The sequence below is a fragment of the Agelaius phoeniceus genome, chromosome 36 (genome assembly GCF_051311805.1).
Source record: "Agelaius phoeniceus isolate bAgePho1 chromosome 36, bAgePho1.hap1, whole genome shotgun sequence".
Classification (NCBI taxonomy): domain Eukaryota; kingdom Metazoa; phylum Chordata; class Aves; order Passeriformes; family Icteridae; genus Agelaius; species Agelaius phoeniceus.
In genome coordinates, this window is record NC_135300.1 from 523,582 (window position 1) to 538,240 (window position 14,659).

The 14,659-nt window shown below is 63.1% G+C and overlaps 2 protein-coding genes across 2 annotated transcripts; both read left to right on the forward strand.

The window, feature by feature from the left end:
• Window positions 1-1,073: 1,073 nt before the first annotated feature.
• Window positions 1,074-13,020, forward strand: MARK4 (microtubule affinity regulating kinase 4). The gene is made up of 18 exons (XM_077193019.1): window positions 1,074-1,273; window positions 2,801-3,025; window positions 3,594-3,647; window positions 3,744-3,792; window positions 4,156-4,221; window positions 4,592-4,662; window positions 4,814-4,870; window positions 5,892-6,128; window positions 6,922-7,041; window positions 7,650-7,749; window positions 7,825-7,934; window positions 8,957-9,125; window positions 9,472-9,734; window positions 10,277-10,368; window positions 10,789-11,067; window positions 11,862-11,941; window positions 12,714-12,758; window positions 12,865-13,020. Exons 1-18 carry the CDS (start codon window positions 1,223-1,225, stop codon window positions 12,927-12,929), a joined length of 2,133 nt encoding a protein of 710 aa, XP_077049134.1. The 5' UTR covers window positions 1,074-1,222; the 3' UTR covers window positions 12,930-13,020.
• On the forward strand, window positions 12,933-14,380 carry LOC129134171 (uncharacterized). The gene is made up of 3 exons (XM_077192871.1): window positions 12,933-13,003; window positions 13,053-13,247; window positions 13,281-14,380. The coding sequence occupies exons 1-3, from the start codon at window positions 12,933-12,935 to the stop codon at window positions 14,071-14,073; spliced, it is 1,059 nt and encodes a 352-aa protein (XP_077048986.1). The 3' UTR covers window positions 14,074-14,380.
• Window positions 14,381-14,659: the final 279 nt, after the last annotated feature.

Below are 14,659 nucleotides of genomic sequence, written 5' to 3' on the forward strand. Positions count from 1 at the left end.
CGGCGGTGCGGTGGCACTGGCGGTGCTGCGGTGGCTCCGGTGGCTCTGGCGACACCGGCGGTGGCTCCGGTGGCTTTAGCGGTGGTGGCGACGGTGACACCGGTGGCAGTGTAGTGTCACCGGCGGTGGCTGCGGTGGCGCTGGCCGCGTCTGCGGTGACACTGGTGGCGCTGGCGGTCACACCGGTGGCTCTGGTGGCCCTGGTGGCGCTGGCTGTGGCGACACCGGCGGTGCTGGCAGTGTCACCAGCGGTGTCTGCGGTGACACTGGTGGCGCTGGCCGCTGTCCGGGGTTTCCTGAGGAAGCGCCGCCCCGGAGGGGCCTCCCCGGCCGGGCAGGGTCAGCCCCGGTTCCGCTCCGGGACCGACACCGGGAGGGGGGACCCGGAGGGGACAGCGGGGACAGCGAGAGGGGACCTTGGGGATACTGGGGACAGCGGGGACACCGGGATGGGACCTTGGAGGCACCGGGAGGGGACACTGGGGACACCGGGATGGGACCCTGGTGGCACCGGGGACAGCGGGGGCAGTGGGGACAGCGGGAGGGGACACTGGGGAGGGGACACAGGTGACCCCAAGTGCGACACGGAGAGGACACGGGTGGCACAGGTGACACAGGTGTGACACAGGTGACACCAGGTGTGACACAGGTGTGACACGGAGGTGACACAGGTGACCCCGAGGGTGACACGGGTGGCACAGGTGACCCCAGGTGTGACACGGGTGACTCCAGGTATGACAGGGAGGTGACCTGGGTGACACAGGTGACTCCACAGGTGACCCACGTGACCCCAGGTGTGACACAGGCGACCCCCGCGCGCCCCACGTGACCCCTCCCCCGTCAATCATCCATTAAACCCCGCTCTCCCTCCCCATTGGCCACCGCTCAGCCAATCACCGAGCACCACCCTCATTTAACCCCGCCCCCTCGGAGGGCGTGCCCATCTGTCTCCATGCCGCAACGCCGCCTCCTGATTGGCCACGCTCCCCTCCGTGGGCGTGACCAACCCCTCAGAACCATTCTCCTTTTACGGTCAGAACCCCGCCCACTCTGTCGCCGCCCCGCTTCCGGTTCCGGCGCCATGGCCGCCATGGCCGCCCCGGCCCGGCCCCCCCGGTAACGGCAACGGGAACGGGACCCCCCCCCCCCCCCCGGCAGCGGGACCGCCCCTTCCGGTGCCCCCCGGTGCCCCCCCCCCGGTGCCCCCCCCCGGGCCGGGACCATGTCCTCGCGCTCCGCCCTGGCGGCGGGCAACGAGCGGAACGCGGACACGGTGAGGGCGAGGCGGGAACGGGCGTAGGCCTGAGGGCGGGGGGGGAACCGGGAGGGACCGGGAGGGGTCTGGGGGGTACCGGGAGGGCACCGGGAGGGGATGGAGAGGGAACGGGTGAGGGTGGGTGGGGAACGGGAGGGGTCTGGGGGCACCGGGGGGCACCGGGAAGGGCTGGGTCGGTACCAGGGGACACCGGGAGGGGTCTGGGGGCAACCGGGAGAGGATTGGGGGGAACCGGGGGGCACCGGGAGGGGATGGGGAGGGAAGGGGTGAGGGAGGGTGGGTACCGGGAGGGGTTTGGGGGGTACCGGGAGGGGTCTGGGGGGTACCGGGATGGGTCTGGGGGAACTGGGAGGGGTCTGGGGGCATCGGGGGGCGCCGGGAGGGGTTTGGGGTCTCACTCTGCGATTTTGGAGGGTCTGAGGGGTTTTGGGGAGGGGTCTCAGGGATTTTGGGGAGCTTTTTGGGACTCTGGGGGAGGGTCTTGCCCCTGCTGTAATTTGGGTGGGGGTCTCACCCCCCTGAGATTATTTTGGCGGGGGGGGGGGCCAGGATGACCCCACAATTCGGGTGGGGGTCTCACTGTGACATTTATTTGAGTGGGGGTCTCACTGTGATATTTTGTACGACGGTCTCATAGTGATGTTAATTTGGGGAGGGGTCTCACTGTCATATTTTTGGTGGGGGTCTCACTGTGATAATTCAGGGTGTTCTCAGGGCTAACCCCATAATTTAGGGAGGGGTCTCACTGTGATATTTGGGGTGAATGTCTCGTTGTGGTAATTTGGGGAGGGGTCTCACTGTGATAATCGGGGTGAATGTCTCACTGTGCTAATTTGGGGAGGGGTCCCACTGTGATAATCATTGGGGTGAATGTCTCATTGTGCTAATTTGGGGAGGGGGACTGTGGTAATTTGGGGAGGGGTCTCACTGTGATATTTGGGGACTGTGATGATTTGGGGAGGGGTCTCACTTTGATAATGGGGTGAATGTGTCATTGTGCTAATTTGGGGAGGGGTCCCAGTGTGATCATCGGGGTGAATGTCTCACTATGACATTAATTTGGGGAGGGGTCTCACTGTGGCAATGGGGTGAATGTCTCATTGTGATAATTTGGGGAGGGGTCTCACTGTGATATTTGGGGACTGTGCTAATTTGGGGAGGGGTCTCACTGTGATATTTGGGGAGGGGTCCCACTGTGATAATTATCGGGGTGAATGTCTCACTATGACATTAATTTGGGGAGGGGTCTCACTGTGACAATTGGGGACTGTGATAATTTGGGGAGGGGTCTCACTGTGATAATGGGGTGAATGTCTCACTGTGGTAATTTGGGGAGGGGTCCCACTGTGATAATCATTGGGGTGAATGTCTCATTGTGCTAATTTGGGGAGGGGTCCCACTGTGATATTTGGGGACTGTGCTAATTTGGGGAGGGGTCCCACTGTGATAATTATCGGGGTGAATGTCTCACTATGACATTAATTTGGGGAGGGGTCTCACCCCTGTTTCCCCCTCCCATCCCAGCTGGGCCCGGGGGGCAGCGCCCGCCCCGACAAGCCCGGCGGGGGGGGCTGGACCGGGCGGGGGTCCGGAGCCGCCCCTCCCCCAGGCCGGGGGGGCAGGAACTCCCTGGGGGGGGGGTCCGAGGAGCCCCCTCCCCACGTGGGCAACTACCGGCTGCTGCGCACCATCGGCAAGGGCAACTTCGCCAAGGTCAAGCTGGCCCGGCACGTGCTGACGGGCAGAGAGGTGGGCAGGGGGCTCACACATTTGGGGAGGGGGCTAGACGGGGATTTGAGGGGGTTTTGGGGGGATTTGGGGGGATTTTGGGGGGATTTGGGGGGATTTTTGGGGGATTTGGGGCACCATCGGCGAGGGCAACTCGGCCAAGGCCAGGCTGGCCCGGCACGTCCTGACGGGCAGAGAGGTGGGCAGGGGGCTCTGGGGGGGTTTGGGGTCTGGGGAGGGGTCTCGGGGGGGATTTTGGGGTGACAGGAGGGGGCTATGGGGTGATTGAGGGTTGTGGGAGGGGGCTCGGGGGAGATTTGGGGGGATTTGAGGGGGTTTGGGGGGGGATTTGGGGCGGTGGGAGGGGAATTTGGGGTGGTTCGAGAAGGCTCAGGGTGATGGGAGGGGGCTCAGGCATTTGGGGAGGGGGCTCGGGGGGGATTTGGGGGTCCCAGGAGGGTCTCAGGGGAATTTGGGGAGGAGTCTCAGGTTATTTGGGGGGAATCTCAGCTGAATCTGGGGAGGGGTCTCAGGGGATCCCAGGTGAATTTGGGGAGGGGTCCCCTCAGCGCCCCCTCCCCAATTTCAGGTCGCCATCAAAATCATCGACAAGACCCAGCTGAACCCCACCAGCCTGCAGAAGGTGGGGAGGGGTCCCGGGGGGTTTGGGGAGGGGTCTCCTCATTTGGGGAGGGGTCTCCAGCTCCCCCCTGACCCTTTTTCCCCTCCTCCTCCTCAGCTTTTTCGGGAAGTTCGGATCATGAAGGGGCTGAACCACCCCAATATCGGTGAGAGAAATGGGGAGGGGTCCCCAAAATGGGGAGGGGTCCCAAAAATGGTGTCCTGGAAATGGGGAGGGGTCCCTGGAATTGAGGAGGGGTCCCCAAAATGGGGAGGGGTTCCCAAAAATGGGGAGGGGTCCCAAAAATGGTGTCCTGGAAATGGAGAGGGGTCCTCAAATGGGGAGGTCTGTGTAATTTGGGGAGGGGTCCCAGTGGGGGGGGGGGAGGTCTGTGTAATTTGGGGAGGGGTCCCGGGGGGGGGGGGGGGGAGGTCTGTGTAATTTGGGGAAGGGTCCCAGGGGTGGGGGGGGAGGTCTGTGTAATTTGGGGAGGGGTCCCCATGCCCCCCCTGTGTTCCCCCCATTGCAGTGAAGCTGTTTGAGGTGATCGAGACGGAGAAGACGCTGTACCTGGTGATGGAGTACGCCAGCGCAGGTGAGGGACACCTGGGGACACCTGGGGGACACCTGAGGGGGCTTTGGGGACATCCTGAGGGACTGGGGGGATTTTTTGGGGGTGGGGGATATTTTCTGGGATATTTGGGATGATGTTTTGTGAATGTTTTGGGATTTTTTGGGGGATATTTTGGGATATTTTGGGGTCTGGCTCGCTCAGGTGTGTGTCGTCCCCCATCCCAGGTGAGGCGTTTGAACTGCCTGGTGTGGATTTGGGGATATTTTGGGGGATATTTGGGGATATTTTGGGGGGATTTTTTGGGGAATATTTTGGATGATATTTTGGGATATTTTTTGGGATTTTCTGGGGTTTTTTTTGACGCGTCCTGACCCAGGTGTGTCCCCCCCAGGTGAGGTGTTCGATTACCTGGTGTCCCACGGGAGGATGAAGGAGAAGGAGGCGCGGGCCAAGTTCAGACAGGTGGGGACATCGGGGACGGGTTGGGGACATCCTGAGGGGGTTTGGGGACACTCTGGAGAGTTTTGGGGACATCTCCGAGGGGTTGGGGACATCCTGGGGTGGTTGGGGACACTGTGGGGACCCGTGGTGACAGTGCCACCTCTGTCCCCAGATCGTCTCGGCCGTGCACTACTGCCACCAGAAGAACATCGTGCACAGGGACCTCAAGGTGGGACGGGGTGGGGACACGGGAGGGGACACAGGGTGGGGACACGGGGGTGGCACCACGTGTCCGTCCTGGTGTCACCGTCCCTGTGTCCGTCCCGGTGTCCTTGTCGCTGTCCCTTGTCCCTGTGTCCATCTCTCTGTCCCCGTGTCTGTCCTGGCGTCCCTGTGTCCGTCCTGGTGTCCCCGTGTCCATCCCGGTGTCCCTGTCCTGGTGTCACCATCCCTGTGTCCATCCTGGTGTCACTGTGTCCCTGTGGCCATGTCCATCCCAGTGTCCCCATCCCAATGTCCCTGTTCCTGTCCCAATATCCCTGTCCCCACCGATGTCCCCATGTCCCTGATGATGTCCCCATGTCCCCAGGCCGAGAACCTTCTGCTGGACACCAGCACCAACACTGAGATCCCAATGTCCCTGTGTCCCCATCCCAATGTCCCTGTGACCCTACCGATGTCCCCATGTCCCTGATGATGTCCCCATGTCCCCAGGCCGAGAACCTTCTGCTGGACACCAGCACCAACACTGAGATCCCAATGTCCCTGTGTCCCCATCCCAATGTCCCTGTGACCCTACCGATGTCCCCATGTCCCTGATGATGTCCCCAGATGTCCCCAGGCCGAGAACCTGCTGCTGGACACCAACACCAACACCAAGATCCCAATGTCCCAGTGTCCCCATCCCAATGTCCCCATCCCAGTGTCCCTCTGGCAGCATCCCTGTCCCCACGTCCCTGATGATGTCCCCACATGTCCCCAGGCCGAGAACCTGCTGCTGGACGCTGACGCCAACACTGAGATCCCAATGTCCCTGTGTCCCCATCCCAGTGTCCCCATGACCCTACCGATGTCCCCATGTCCCTGATGATGTCCCCAGATGTCCCCAGGCCGAGAACCTGCTGCTGGACACCAACACCAACACCAAGATCCCAATGTCCCAGTGTCCCCATCCCAGTGTCCCTATCCCAATGTCCCTGTGACCCTACCGATGTCCCCGTGTCCCTGATGATGTCCCCAAACGTCCCCAGGCCGAGAACCTGCTGCTGGACGCCGACGCCAACATCAAGATCGCGGATTTTGGCTTCAGCAACGAGTTCTCACGCGGCTCCAAGCTGGACACGTTCTGCGGCTCGCCCCCGTACGCCGCCCCCGAGCTCTTCCAGGGCAAGAAGTACGACGGGCCCGAGGTGGACATCTGGAGCCTGGGGGTCATCCTGTACACGCTGGTCAGCGGCTCGCTGCCCTTCGACGGCCACAACCTCAAGGTGACCGCGGGGAGCCCGCGCCGTCACCTCCTGGTCACTGTTCGGTCACTGCGTGGTCACCTCCCGGTCACTGCGTGGTCATTGCGTGGTCATTGCGTGGTCGCTGGGTTCTGATGCGCCTGGGTCACCTCCCTGTGACCCCTGAGGTCCCACAGGGTCTGTGGTCACTCTGGTGGGCATGGCATGGAGGTGACCAGCACCTCCTCGTCACCTGTGGTCACCTCCTGGTCATTGCGTGGTCACTGCGTGGTCACTGCGTGGTCACTCGGTTCTGATGCTCCTCAGCCACCCCCCATGACCTCAGAGCTCCCCCCAGGGGTCAGCTGGTCAGTGGTCACTCTGGTGGGTGTGGCCTGAAGGCGATTGTCACCTGTGGTCACCTTCTGGTCACCTCCTGGCGCTGTTTGGTCACTGCGTGGTCACCTCCTGGTCATCGCGTGGTCATGGCATGGTCACTCGGTTCTGACCCTCCTCAGCCACCTCCTGTGACCCCTGAGGTCCTGCAGGGTCAGTGGTCACTCTGGTGGGCGTGGCCTGGAGGTGATTGTCACCTGTGGTCATCTCCTGGTCACTGTTTGGTCACCTCCTGGTGCCCCTGGTCACCTCCCGGTCATTGCGTGCTCACTGACCCTGACTGACCTCAGCTGACCCCAACTGACCTCGGGTGCCCTCAGTGACCCTGAGTGACCCCAACTGACCCAGCTGACCCTGACTGACCCCAGCTGACCCTGACTGCCCCCAGTGACCCCAGCTGACCCCGGGTGACCCCCGGTGACCCCGCGTGCCCCCCCAGGAGCTGCGGGAGCGGGTGCTGCGGGGCAAATACCGCGTGCCCTTCTACATGTCCACGGACTGCGAGAACATCCTGCGCCGCTTCCTGGTGCTCAACCCCGCCAAGCGCTGCACCCTCGAGGTACCCGGGCGGTCTGGGGGGCATTTGGGGCGGTTTGGGGGTCCTGAAAGGGATTTGGGGCGGTTTTGGGGGGATTTGGGGCAGTTTGGGGTGATTTGGGGCGGTTTTGGGGGCATTTGGGGCTGCGAGAACGTCCTGTGCCACTCGACCCCACCAAGCGCTGCACCCTCGAGGTATCGGGGTCCCCAAAAGAGATCTGGGGAGATCTGGGGCAGTTTCGGGGGCATTTGGGGCAGTTTGAGGGGGTTAGAGGAGGTTTTGGGACAGCTTGCGGAGTTTTGGGGTGGTTTTGAGAGGTCCTGGGAGGGTTTTGAGGCGTTTTGGGGCAGTTTGGGGGGTTTGGGGGTCCTGGTGTGGATTTGGGGCAGTCTGGGGGGGTCCTGGCAGGGATTTTTGGGGTGGTTTGGGGTGGCTTTGATGGGCTTTGTCCCTGTCCCCTGTGGTGGCACCTGAGTCCCCTTTTCCCTGCTGTGTCCCCCTTTTGCCACCCCTGTCACTCCTCTGCCACCCGTGTCCCCAATGTCCCCAATGTCCCCAATGTCCCCAATCCCCCTAATGTCCCCCAATGTCCCCAATGCCCCCCAAATGTCCCCAATGTCCCCAAACAGCAAATCATGAAGGACAAGTGGATCAACATCGGCTACGAGGGCGACGAGCTGACGCCCTACACGGAGCCCCAGGAGGACTTTGGGGACACCAAACGCATCGGTGAGGGGGGCACGGGGACAGGCGGCACCTCGGGGACACCCCGGGGGCGTCGGTGACACCGCCGTGTCCCCGCAGAGGTGATGGTGGGCATGGGCTACACCAGGGAGGAGATCAAGGAGGCGCTGAGCACCCACAAGTACAACGAGGTGACGGCCACGTACCTGCTGCTGGGCCGGCGGGGAGAGGTGGGTGACACTGGGGACACTGGGGGACACTGGGGGACATTGGGGACATTGGGGACACTGGGACATGGCCACGTACCTGCTGCTGGGCCGGCGGGGAGAGGTGGGTGACACTGGGGACACTGGGGGACATTGGGGACATTGGGGACACTGGGGACATTGGGGACAGTGGGGACATGGCCACGTACCTGCTGCTGGGCCGGCGGGGAGAGGTGGGTGACACTGGGGACACTGGGGACACTGGGGACATTGGGGACATTGGGGGCATTGGGGACACTGGGGACATGGCCACGTACCTGCTGCTGGGCCGGCGGGGAGAGGTGGGTGACACTGGGGGACACTGGGGACACTGGGGGCATTGGGGGACATTGGGGGACATTGGGGACACTGGGACATGGCCATGTACCTGCTGCTGGGCCGGCGGGGAGAGGTGGGTGACACTGGGGACACTGGGGGACATTGGGGACATTGGGGACATTGGGGACACAGGGGGACACTGGGGACACTGGGGACACTGGGGACATTGGGGACATGGCCACGTACCTGCTGCTGGGCCGGCGGGGAGAGGTGGGTGACACTGGGGACACTGGGGGACACTGGGGGACATTGGGGGCATTGGGGACACTGGGAGGATTGGGGACATTGGAGGGATTGGGGACATTGGGGGAGATCAGGGGGACTGGGGACATTGGGGACACTGGGGACACTGGGGACATTGGGGGCATTGGGGGACACTGGGGACATTGGGGGAGATCAGGGGGATTGGGGACATTGGGGACACTGGGGACACTGGGGACATTGGGGGCATTGGGGGACATTGGGGGCATTGGGGGAGGTCAGGGGGATTGGGGACATTGGGGACACTGGAGGACATTGGGGGGATTGGGAACATTGGGGACATTGAAGGGATTTGGGGGACACTGGGGACATCAGGGGATTGGGGATATTTGGGACACTGGGGACATTGTGGGGACATTGATGACACTGTGACCCCGCTGGTGACACTGTGACCCCGTTGGTGACAGCCCGAGGGTGGCACCTCGCTGTCCCTGTCCCTGTCCCGGCCCCGGGGCTCGGCCGAGGCTCCCAACGGTGCCACCAAGTCGGGGACGTCGGGGACATCGTCGGGGACATCCCACGGCAAGGGACAGCGCGGGGGCGGCCACCACCGGCAGCGGCGGCACAGCGACTTCTGTGAGTGACACTGGGGACATCGGGGACATTGGGGGGACATTGGGGACGTTGGGGACGTTGGGGGGGTTGGGGGGATTTGGGACATTGGGGACATTGGGGGACACTGGGGGACATTGGGGAAATTGGGGGACTTTGGGGACATTGGGGGGATTGGGGACATTTTGGGGGGATTGGGGGACATTGGGGGACATTGGGGGGTTGGGGACATTTTGGGGGCATTGGGGACATTATGGGATGGGGGACATTGGGGGGATTGGGGGACATTGGGGACATTTTGGGATATTTGGGGACACTGGGGGGTCCTGGGGGGGTGTGACCCCTCCGTGACCTCTCCGTGACCCCACAGGTGGCCCCGCCCCCTCGGCCGCCCCTCCCCCCCGCCGCAGCCCCCCGTCGGCCGCCCCTCCCCCCTCCTCGGAGCTGGGCGTGGCCGGGGGCGTGGCCCCGCCCCCCAGGAGGGGCTCCGGAGGAGGAGGAGGAGGGGGGAGAGGCGGGGGAGGTGGGGGCGGGGCCGGGCCGCCCCTCCCCCCTCCCTGCAGCCCCTTGGTCAGCAGCGCCCACAACCCCAACAAGGCCGAGATCCCCGAGAGGTCGCACCTGGACGGACAGGTGGGCACACCTGGGCACAGCTGGGCACACCTGGGGGCGCACCTGGGCACAGCTGGGGGGGCACCTGGACACACCTGGGCACACCTGGGCACACCTGGGCACAGCTGGGGGGGTGGGAATAGCTGGGGGGACACCTGGACGGACAGGTGGGCACACCTGGGTACACCTGGGCACACCTGGGTACACCTGGGGGCACACCTGGGCACACCTGGGGGGATACCTGGGAGGGTGGGAATACCTGGGGGGGGGGCACCTGGGCATACCTGGGCACACCTGGAGGCACCTGGGAACATCTGGAGGGGCTGGGAGAGCTCCTGGGCCCACCTGGGAACACCTGAGGACACCTGGAGATACCTGGAGGGCACCTGGGCACACCTGGGGAGACACCTGGGGATACCTGGGCACACCTGAAGGCACCTGGGAACATCTGGAGGGGCTGGGAGAGCTCCTGGGAATACCTGAGGATACCTGGGCACACCTGGGGGGCACCTGTGCCTGTGGGGGGAGCCCAGGTGAGCCCAGGTGCCCCCGTGTGCCCCCAGCCCCACGTGCCCCCCAGCGTGATGGGCCGCAGGAACACCTACGTGTGCTCGGGGGGGGAGCGGCACCTGCTGCTGCCCAACGGCAAGGACAGGTGAGTGCCACACCTGGGCACACCTGAAACCGCCTGAAATCCACCCCAAATCCACCCAAAATTACCCCAAAATCGCCTTAAATTCACCCAAAATCACCCCTATCCTCCCTGCTGCTGCCCAACGGCAAGGACAGGTGAGTGCCACACCTGGGCTCACCTGAAATGCCCCAAAATCCATCCCAAAATCAACTTAAATTCACCCAAAATTACCCCAGTCCCACCTGTGCCCCTCCCAGTATGGGGTTGGGGGGTGGGGTCACGTGTGGGTGGGGTCACATTTGGTGTCACCTGTGTGTGACGTCACCTATGACGTCACCTACGGGTGGGTGTGATGTCACCTGTGTGTGATGTCACCTGTGATGCCACATGTATGACATCACCTCTGACATCACCGATGACGTCACACCTTTCTCTCCCCAGCCTCCCGTCCCGCCCCCCGCCCTCGCCCTCCAGCCACTCCCTGGGCGGGGCTCACCTGGGCGGGGCTCACCTGGCGCACCTGGCCCGGGGCTGCTCCGCCCGCAGCACCTTCCACGGAGGGGGCGGGGCCGGAACCGGAACCGGGAGCCGCCGGGGGGGCGGGGCCTCGGGAGCTCCTTCCCCCGCCTCGCCCCCTCCCCCCCCCAGCGCCGCCTCCTCCCCCCGGCCCCGCCCGACGGCGACGCTGCTGAGCAAGATCACCTCGAAACTGAGCCGCAGGTGAGCGCACACCTGGGCACACCTGGGATACACCTGGGTACACCTGGGAGACACCTGGGCACACCTGGGAGACACCTGGGCACACCTGGGCACACCTGGGATACACCTGGGATACACCTGGGCACACCTGGGATACACCTGGGTACACCTGGGATACACCTCGGGAGAGATCAGACACACCTGGGATACACCTGAGGAGAGAGACACACCTGGGATACACCTGAGATACACCTGGGTACACCTGGGTACACCTGGGATACACCTGGGATACACCTGGGATACACCTGGGCACACCTGGGATACACCTGGGATACACCTGGGGAGAGATCAGACACACCTGGGGAGAGATCAGACACACCTGGGATACACCTGGGTACACCTGGGATACACCTGGGCACACCTGGGGAGAGATCAGACACACCTGGGATACACCTGGGATGCACCTGGGGAGAGATCAGACACACCTGGGATACACCTGGGCACACCTGGGCACACCTGGGATACACCTGGGGTACAACTGGATACAACTGGGGCACACCTGGGCACACCTGGGCTACACCTGGGGAGAGATCAGACACACCTGGGATACACCTGGGCACACCTGGGATACACCTGGGCACACCTGGGGAGAGATCAGACACACCTGGGATACACCTGGGCACACCTGGGATACACCTGGGATACACCTGGGCACACCTGGGGGGTCAGACACACCTGGGCACACCTGGGCACACCTGGGCGGTCAGACACACCTGGGCACACCCGTCCCTCACCTGTTCTCTCCCCTGTCCCAGGGTGTCCCTTGACCCCTCCCGCCGGCAGAGCTCCAATCGCTGCGTCTCGGCCACGCCCGGCCCCGGAGCCACCAAAATCCGTGAGTGACACCTGGGGACACCTGGGACACACCTGGGGACACCTGTCCGAGATTTTTTGGGGGGGATTTTGGGGCTGGTAAATTTTTTTGGGAATTTTTTGGGGTTTCCTGGGAGAGATTTTGGGGCTGGGAAATTTTTTGGGGGGATTTTGGGGATTTTTTGGGGTTTCCTGGGAGAGATTTTAGGGATTTTGGGGGGATTTTTTAGGAGTTTCCCAGGGGGTGAATTTTGGGACTTTTTGGGGGCATTTTTTTGGGATTTCCTGGGGAGATTTTTAGGGGGTTTTGGGGGGGATTTTGGGGTTTCCTGGGGGGGAATTTTTAGGGTTTTTGGGTTTTTTTGGGGGGGATTTTTGTAGGATGTTTGGGGGGGATTTTGGTAGGATATTTTTGGGGGATTTTGGTGGTATTTTTTTGGGATTTTGGGGTAGGTTTTTTGGGGTTTCCTGGGGTTTTTTGAGGGGCTTCCTGAGGGGGGATTTTTTTGGGTTTTTTTTGGATTTTTGTGGGTTTTTTTGGGGGGGGGGTTATTTTGGGGATTTCTGGGGGGATTTTGGCGGGGGAAAGTGGTTGGATTTTTAGGGTATTTTTTTCTTTATTTTTTAGGCTTTTTTTTTTCTTTTACATTTTTGTGGCATTTTTTTGAGATTTTTGCTAGCTTTTTTTTTTTTTATAATTTTTGAGAGGATTTTTTTTTGGGGAGGGGAGGGGTTTCCTGTGGGGGTCCCGCCCCTCCTTGACCCCCTCCCCACCTTTCCCCCCCCCTCCCCAGGGTCGCAGACGAACCTGCGGGAATCGGGGGACCTGCGCTCACAAGGTCGGTGCTGCCCCTTCCCCCCCACACCTCGAGGACCCCCCCGGAATTTGGGGAGGGGTCTCGAGGCCCCCCCCAGACTCACCTGTCCCCTCCCCCCCCCCCTCAGTTGCCATCTACCTGGGGATCAAGCGGAAGCCGCCCCCCGGCTGCTCCGAGGGGGCGGGGCTGTGATGGATGGGGGGAGGGGGAGGGGGAGGGGCTCCTTCGGGACCCTCCCCCCACCCAACACCCCCCACCCACCCCGGGCCCGGGACCCCCACCCGGGACCCCCCCCCGGAACCGGACCGGGACCAGAACGGGACCCCCGGAACTGGATTGGGACCCCCAGAACTGGATCGGGACCCCTGGAACTGGATTGGGACCCCCAAGAAGGAAACCGGGAGCCCTGGAACTGGATCGGGACCCCTGGAACTGGATCGGGACCCCCAAGATCGAGACTGGGACCCCCCCTCCCGGGACCTCCCAAGATCAAGATGGGGACCCCCAGACCTGGACCGGGACCCCCACCCAGGACCCCCAGACCTGGACCGGGGACCCCCACCCAGGACCCCCCCGGAACCGGGACCGGGACCAGAACGGGACCCCCGGAACTGGATCGGGACCCCCAGACCGGGACCGGGACCCCCCAAGAAGGAAACGGGGACCCCCGGAGCTGCATTGGAACCCCCCCCACCAGGACCCCCAGAACCAGAGCGGGACCCCCTGGGACCCCCCAAGATCGAGACCAGGACCCCCCAGGAACGAGATTGGGACCCCCGGAGCTGGACCGGGACCCCCCAGGAAGGAAACGGGGACCCCTGGAATTGGATCAGGACCTCCAGGACCCCCCCGGGACCCCCCAAGATTGAGACCGGGACCCCCGGAGCTGCCTCGGGACCCCCCCAGGACCCCTAGAACCAGATTGGGAACCCCCCAAGAACAAGACCAGGACCCCTGGGACCCTCCTGAGACCCCCGGAACTGGACCAGGACCCCCAAGAATGAGATCAGGACCCCCCGAGCTGCATTGGGACCCCCAGAACTGGACCAGGACCCCCCCCAGAACCCCCTCAAAACGAGACCAGGACCCCCAGAACTGGACCAGGACCCCCCAAGATCGAGACCGGGCCCCCCTGGGACCACCGGAACTGGATCGGGACCCCCCAGGAATGAGACCTGGAGCTGCATCAGGACCCCCGAGACCCCCCCCAGAACCAGACTGGGACCCCCCAGGACCCCCCCAAGAACCCGATTGGGACCCCCAGGACCCCCCCCAGGGAAATTGGGACCCCCCGAGCGCCCCTGGGGGTTTTGGGGGCACCAGGACCCCCCCATAGATTCAGCAGCCCTGGGACCCCTCCCCAAATTTGGGACCAGCGGCGCTGGGACCCCCCCCAGGACATTTTTGGGGGGTCGGGGGTGCCTTTGGGGGTCCGAGATTTCGGTGCCAAGATTTTGGGGACCCCACCCCCCCCAATAATAACCTGCAGCCCCTCCCCCACCTTGTACAGATGTAAATATGGCCCCGCCCCCTCCCCAGACCCCTCCCCCCCAGAGGCCCCTCCCCCATTTTTAAGTTATTCCTGCCCTGAATTGTCCCCCCCGAACCCCCCCCCCTCCCCAAAATAAACCTCGGGACCCCCACCCATGGTGTGAGTGTGAGGGGGGGGGCGGAATTTGGGGCGGAATTTGGGGAATTTGGAGTTCGGGAAATTTGGGGTGAGTGGGGCCCCCGACGTCACTCAAGGGGCGTGGCCAATGCAGCGCCCACCCTTATACGGTCATTTTAGGCGTGGCTAAACAAATTCCCTTATATGGCCATTTAGGGGGCGTGGCAAAATAAATCCCGTTATATGGTGATTTAGTGGGCGGAGCCAACCACAGCAACGCCCCAAACCGCTCAGTGGGCGTGGCCATACCATT

Excerpts from the sequence above, each read along its gene's own strand:
- MARK4 (XM_077193019.1), top strand. The coding sequence starts at position 1,223 with ATGTCCTCGCGCTCCGCCCTGGCGGCGGGCAACGAGCGGAACGCGGAC. Across the intron at positions 3,648-3,743 it reads ACCCCACCAGCCTGCAGAAG|CTTTTTCGGGAAGTTCGGAT; the intron begins GTGGGGAGGGGT and ends CCTCCTCCTCAG. Across the intron at positions 7,042-7,649 it reads CCAAGCGCTGCACCCTCGAG|CAAATCATGAAGGACAAGTG; the intron begins GTACCCGGGCGG and ends GTCCCCAAACAG.
- LOC129134171 (XM_077192871.1), top strand. The coding sequence starts at position 12,933 with ATGGGGGGAGGGGGAGGGGGAGGGGCTCCTTCGGGACCCTCCCCCCAC. Across the intron at positions 13,004-13,052 it reads ACACCCCCCACCCACCCCGG|AACGGGACCCCCGGAACTGG; the intron begins GCCCGGGACCCC and ends GACCGGGACCAG. Across the intron at positions 13,248-13,280 it reads CAAGATGGGGACCCCCAGAC|CTGGACCGGGGACCCCCACC; the intron begins CTGGACCGGGAC and ends GGACCCCCAGAC.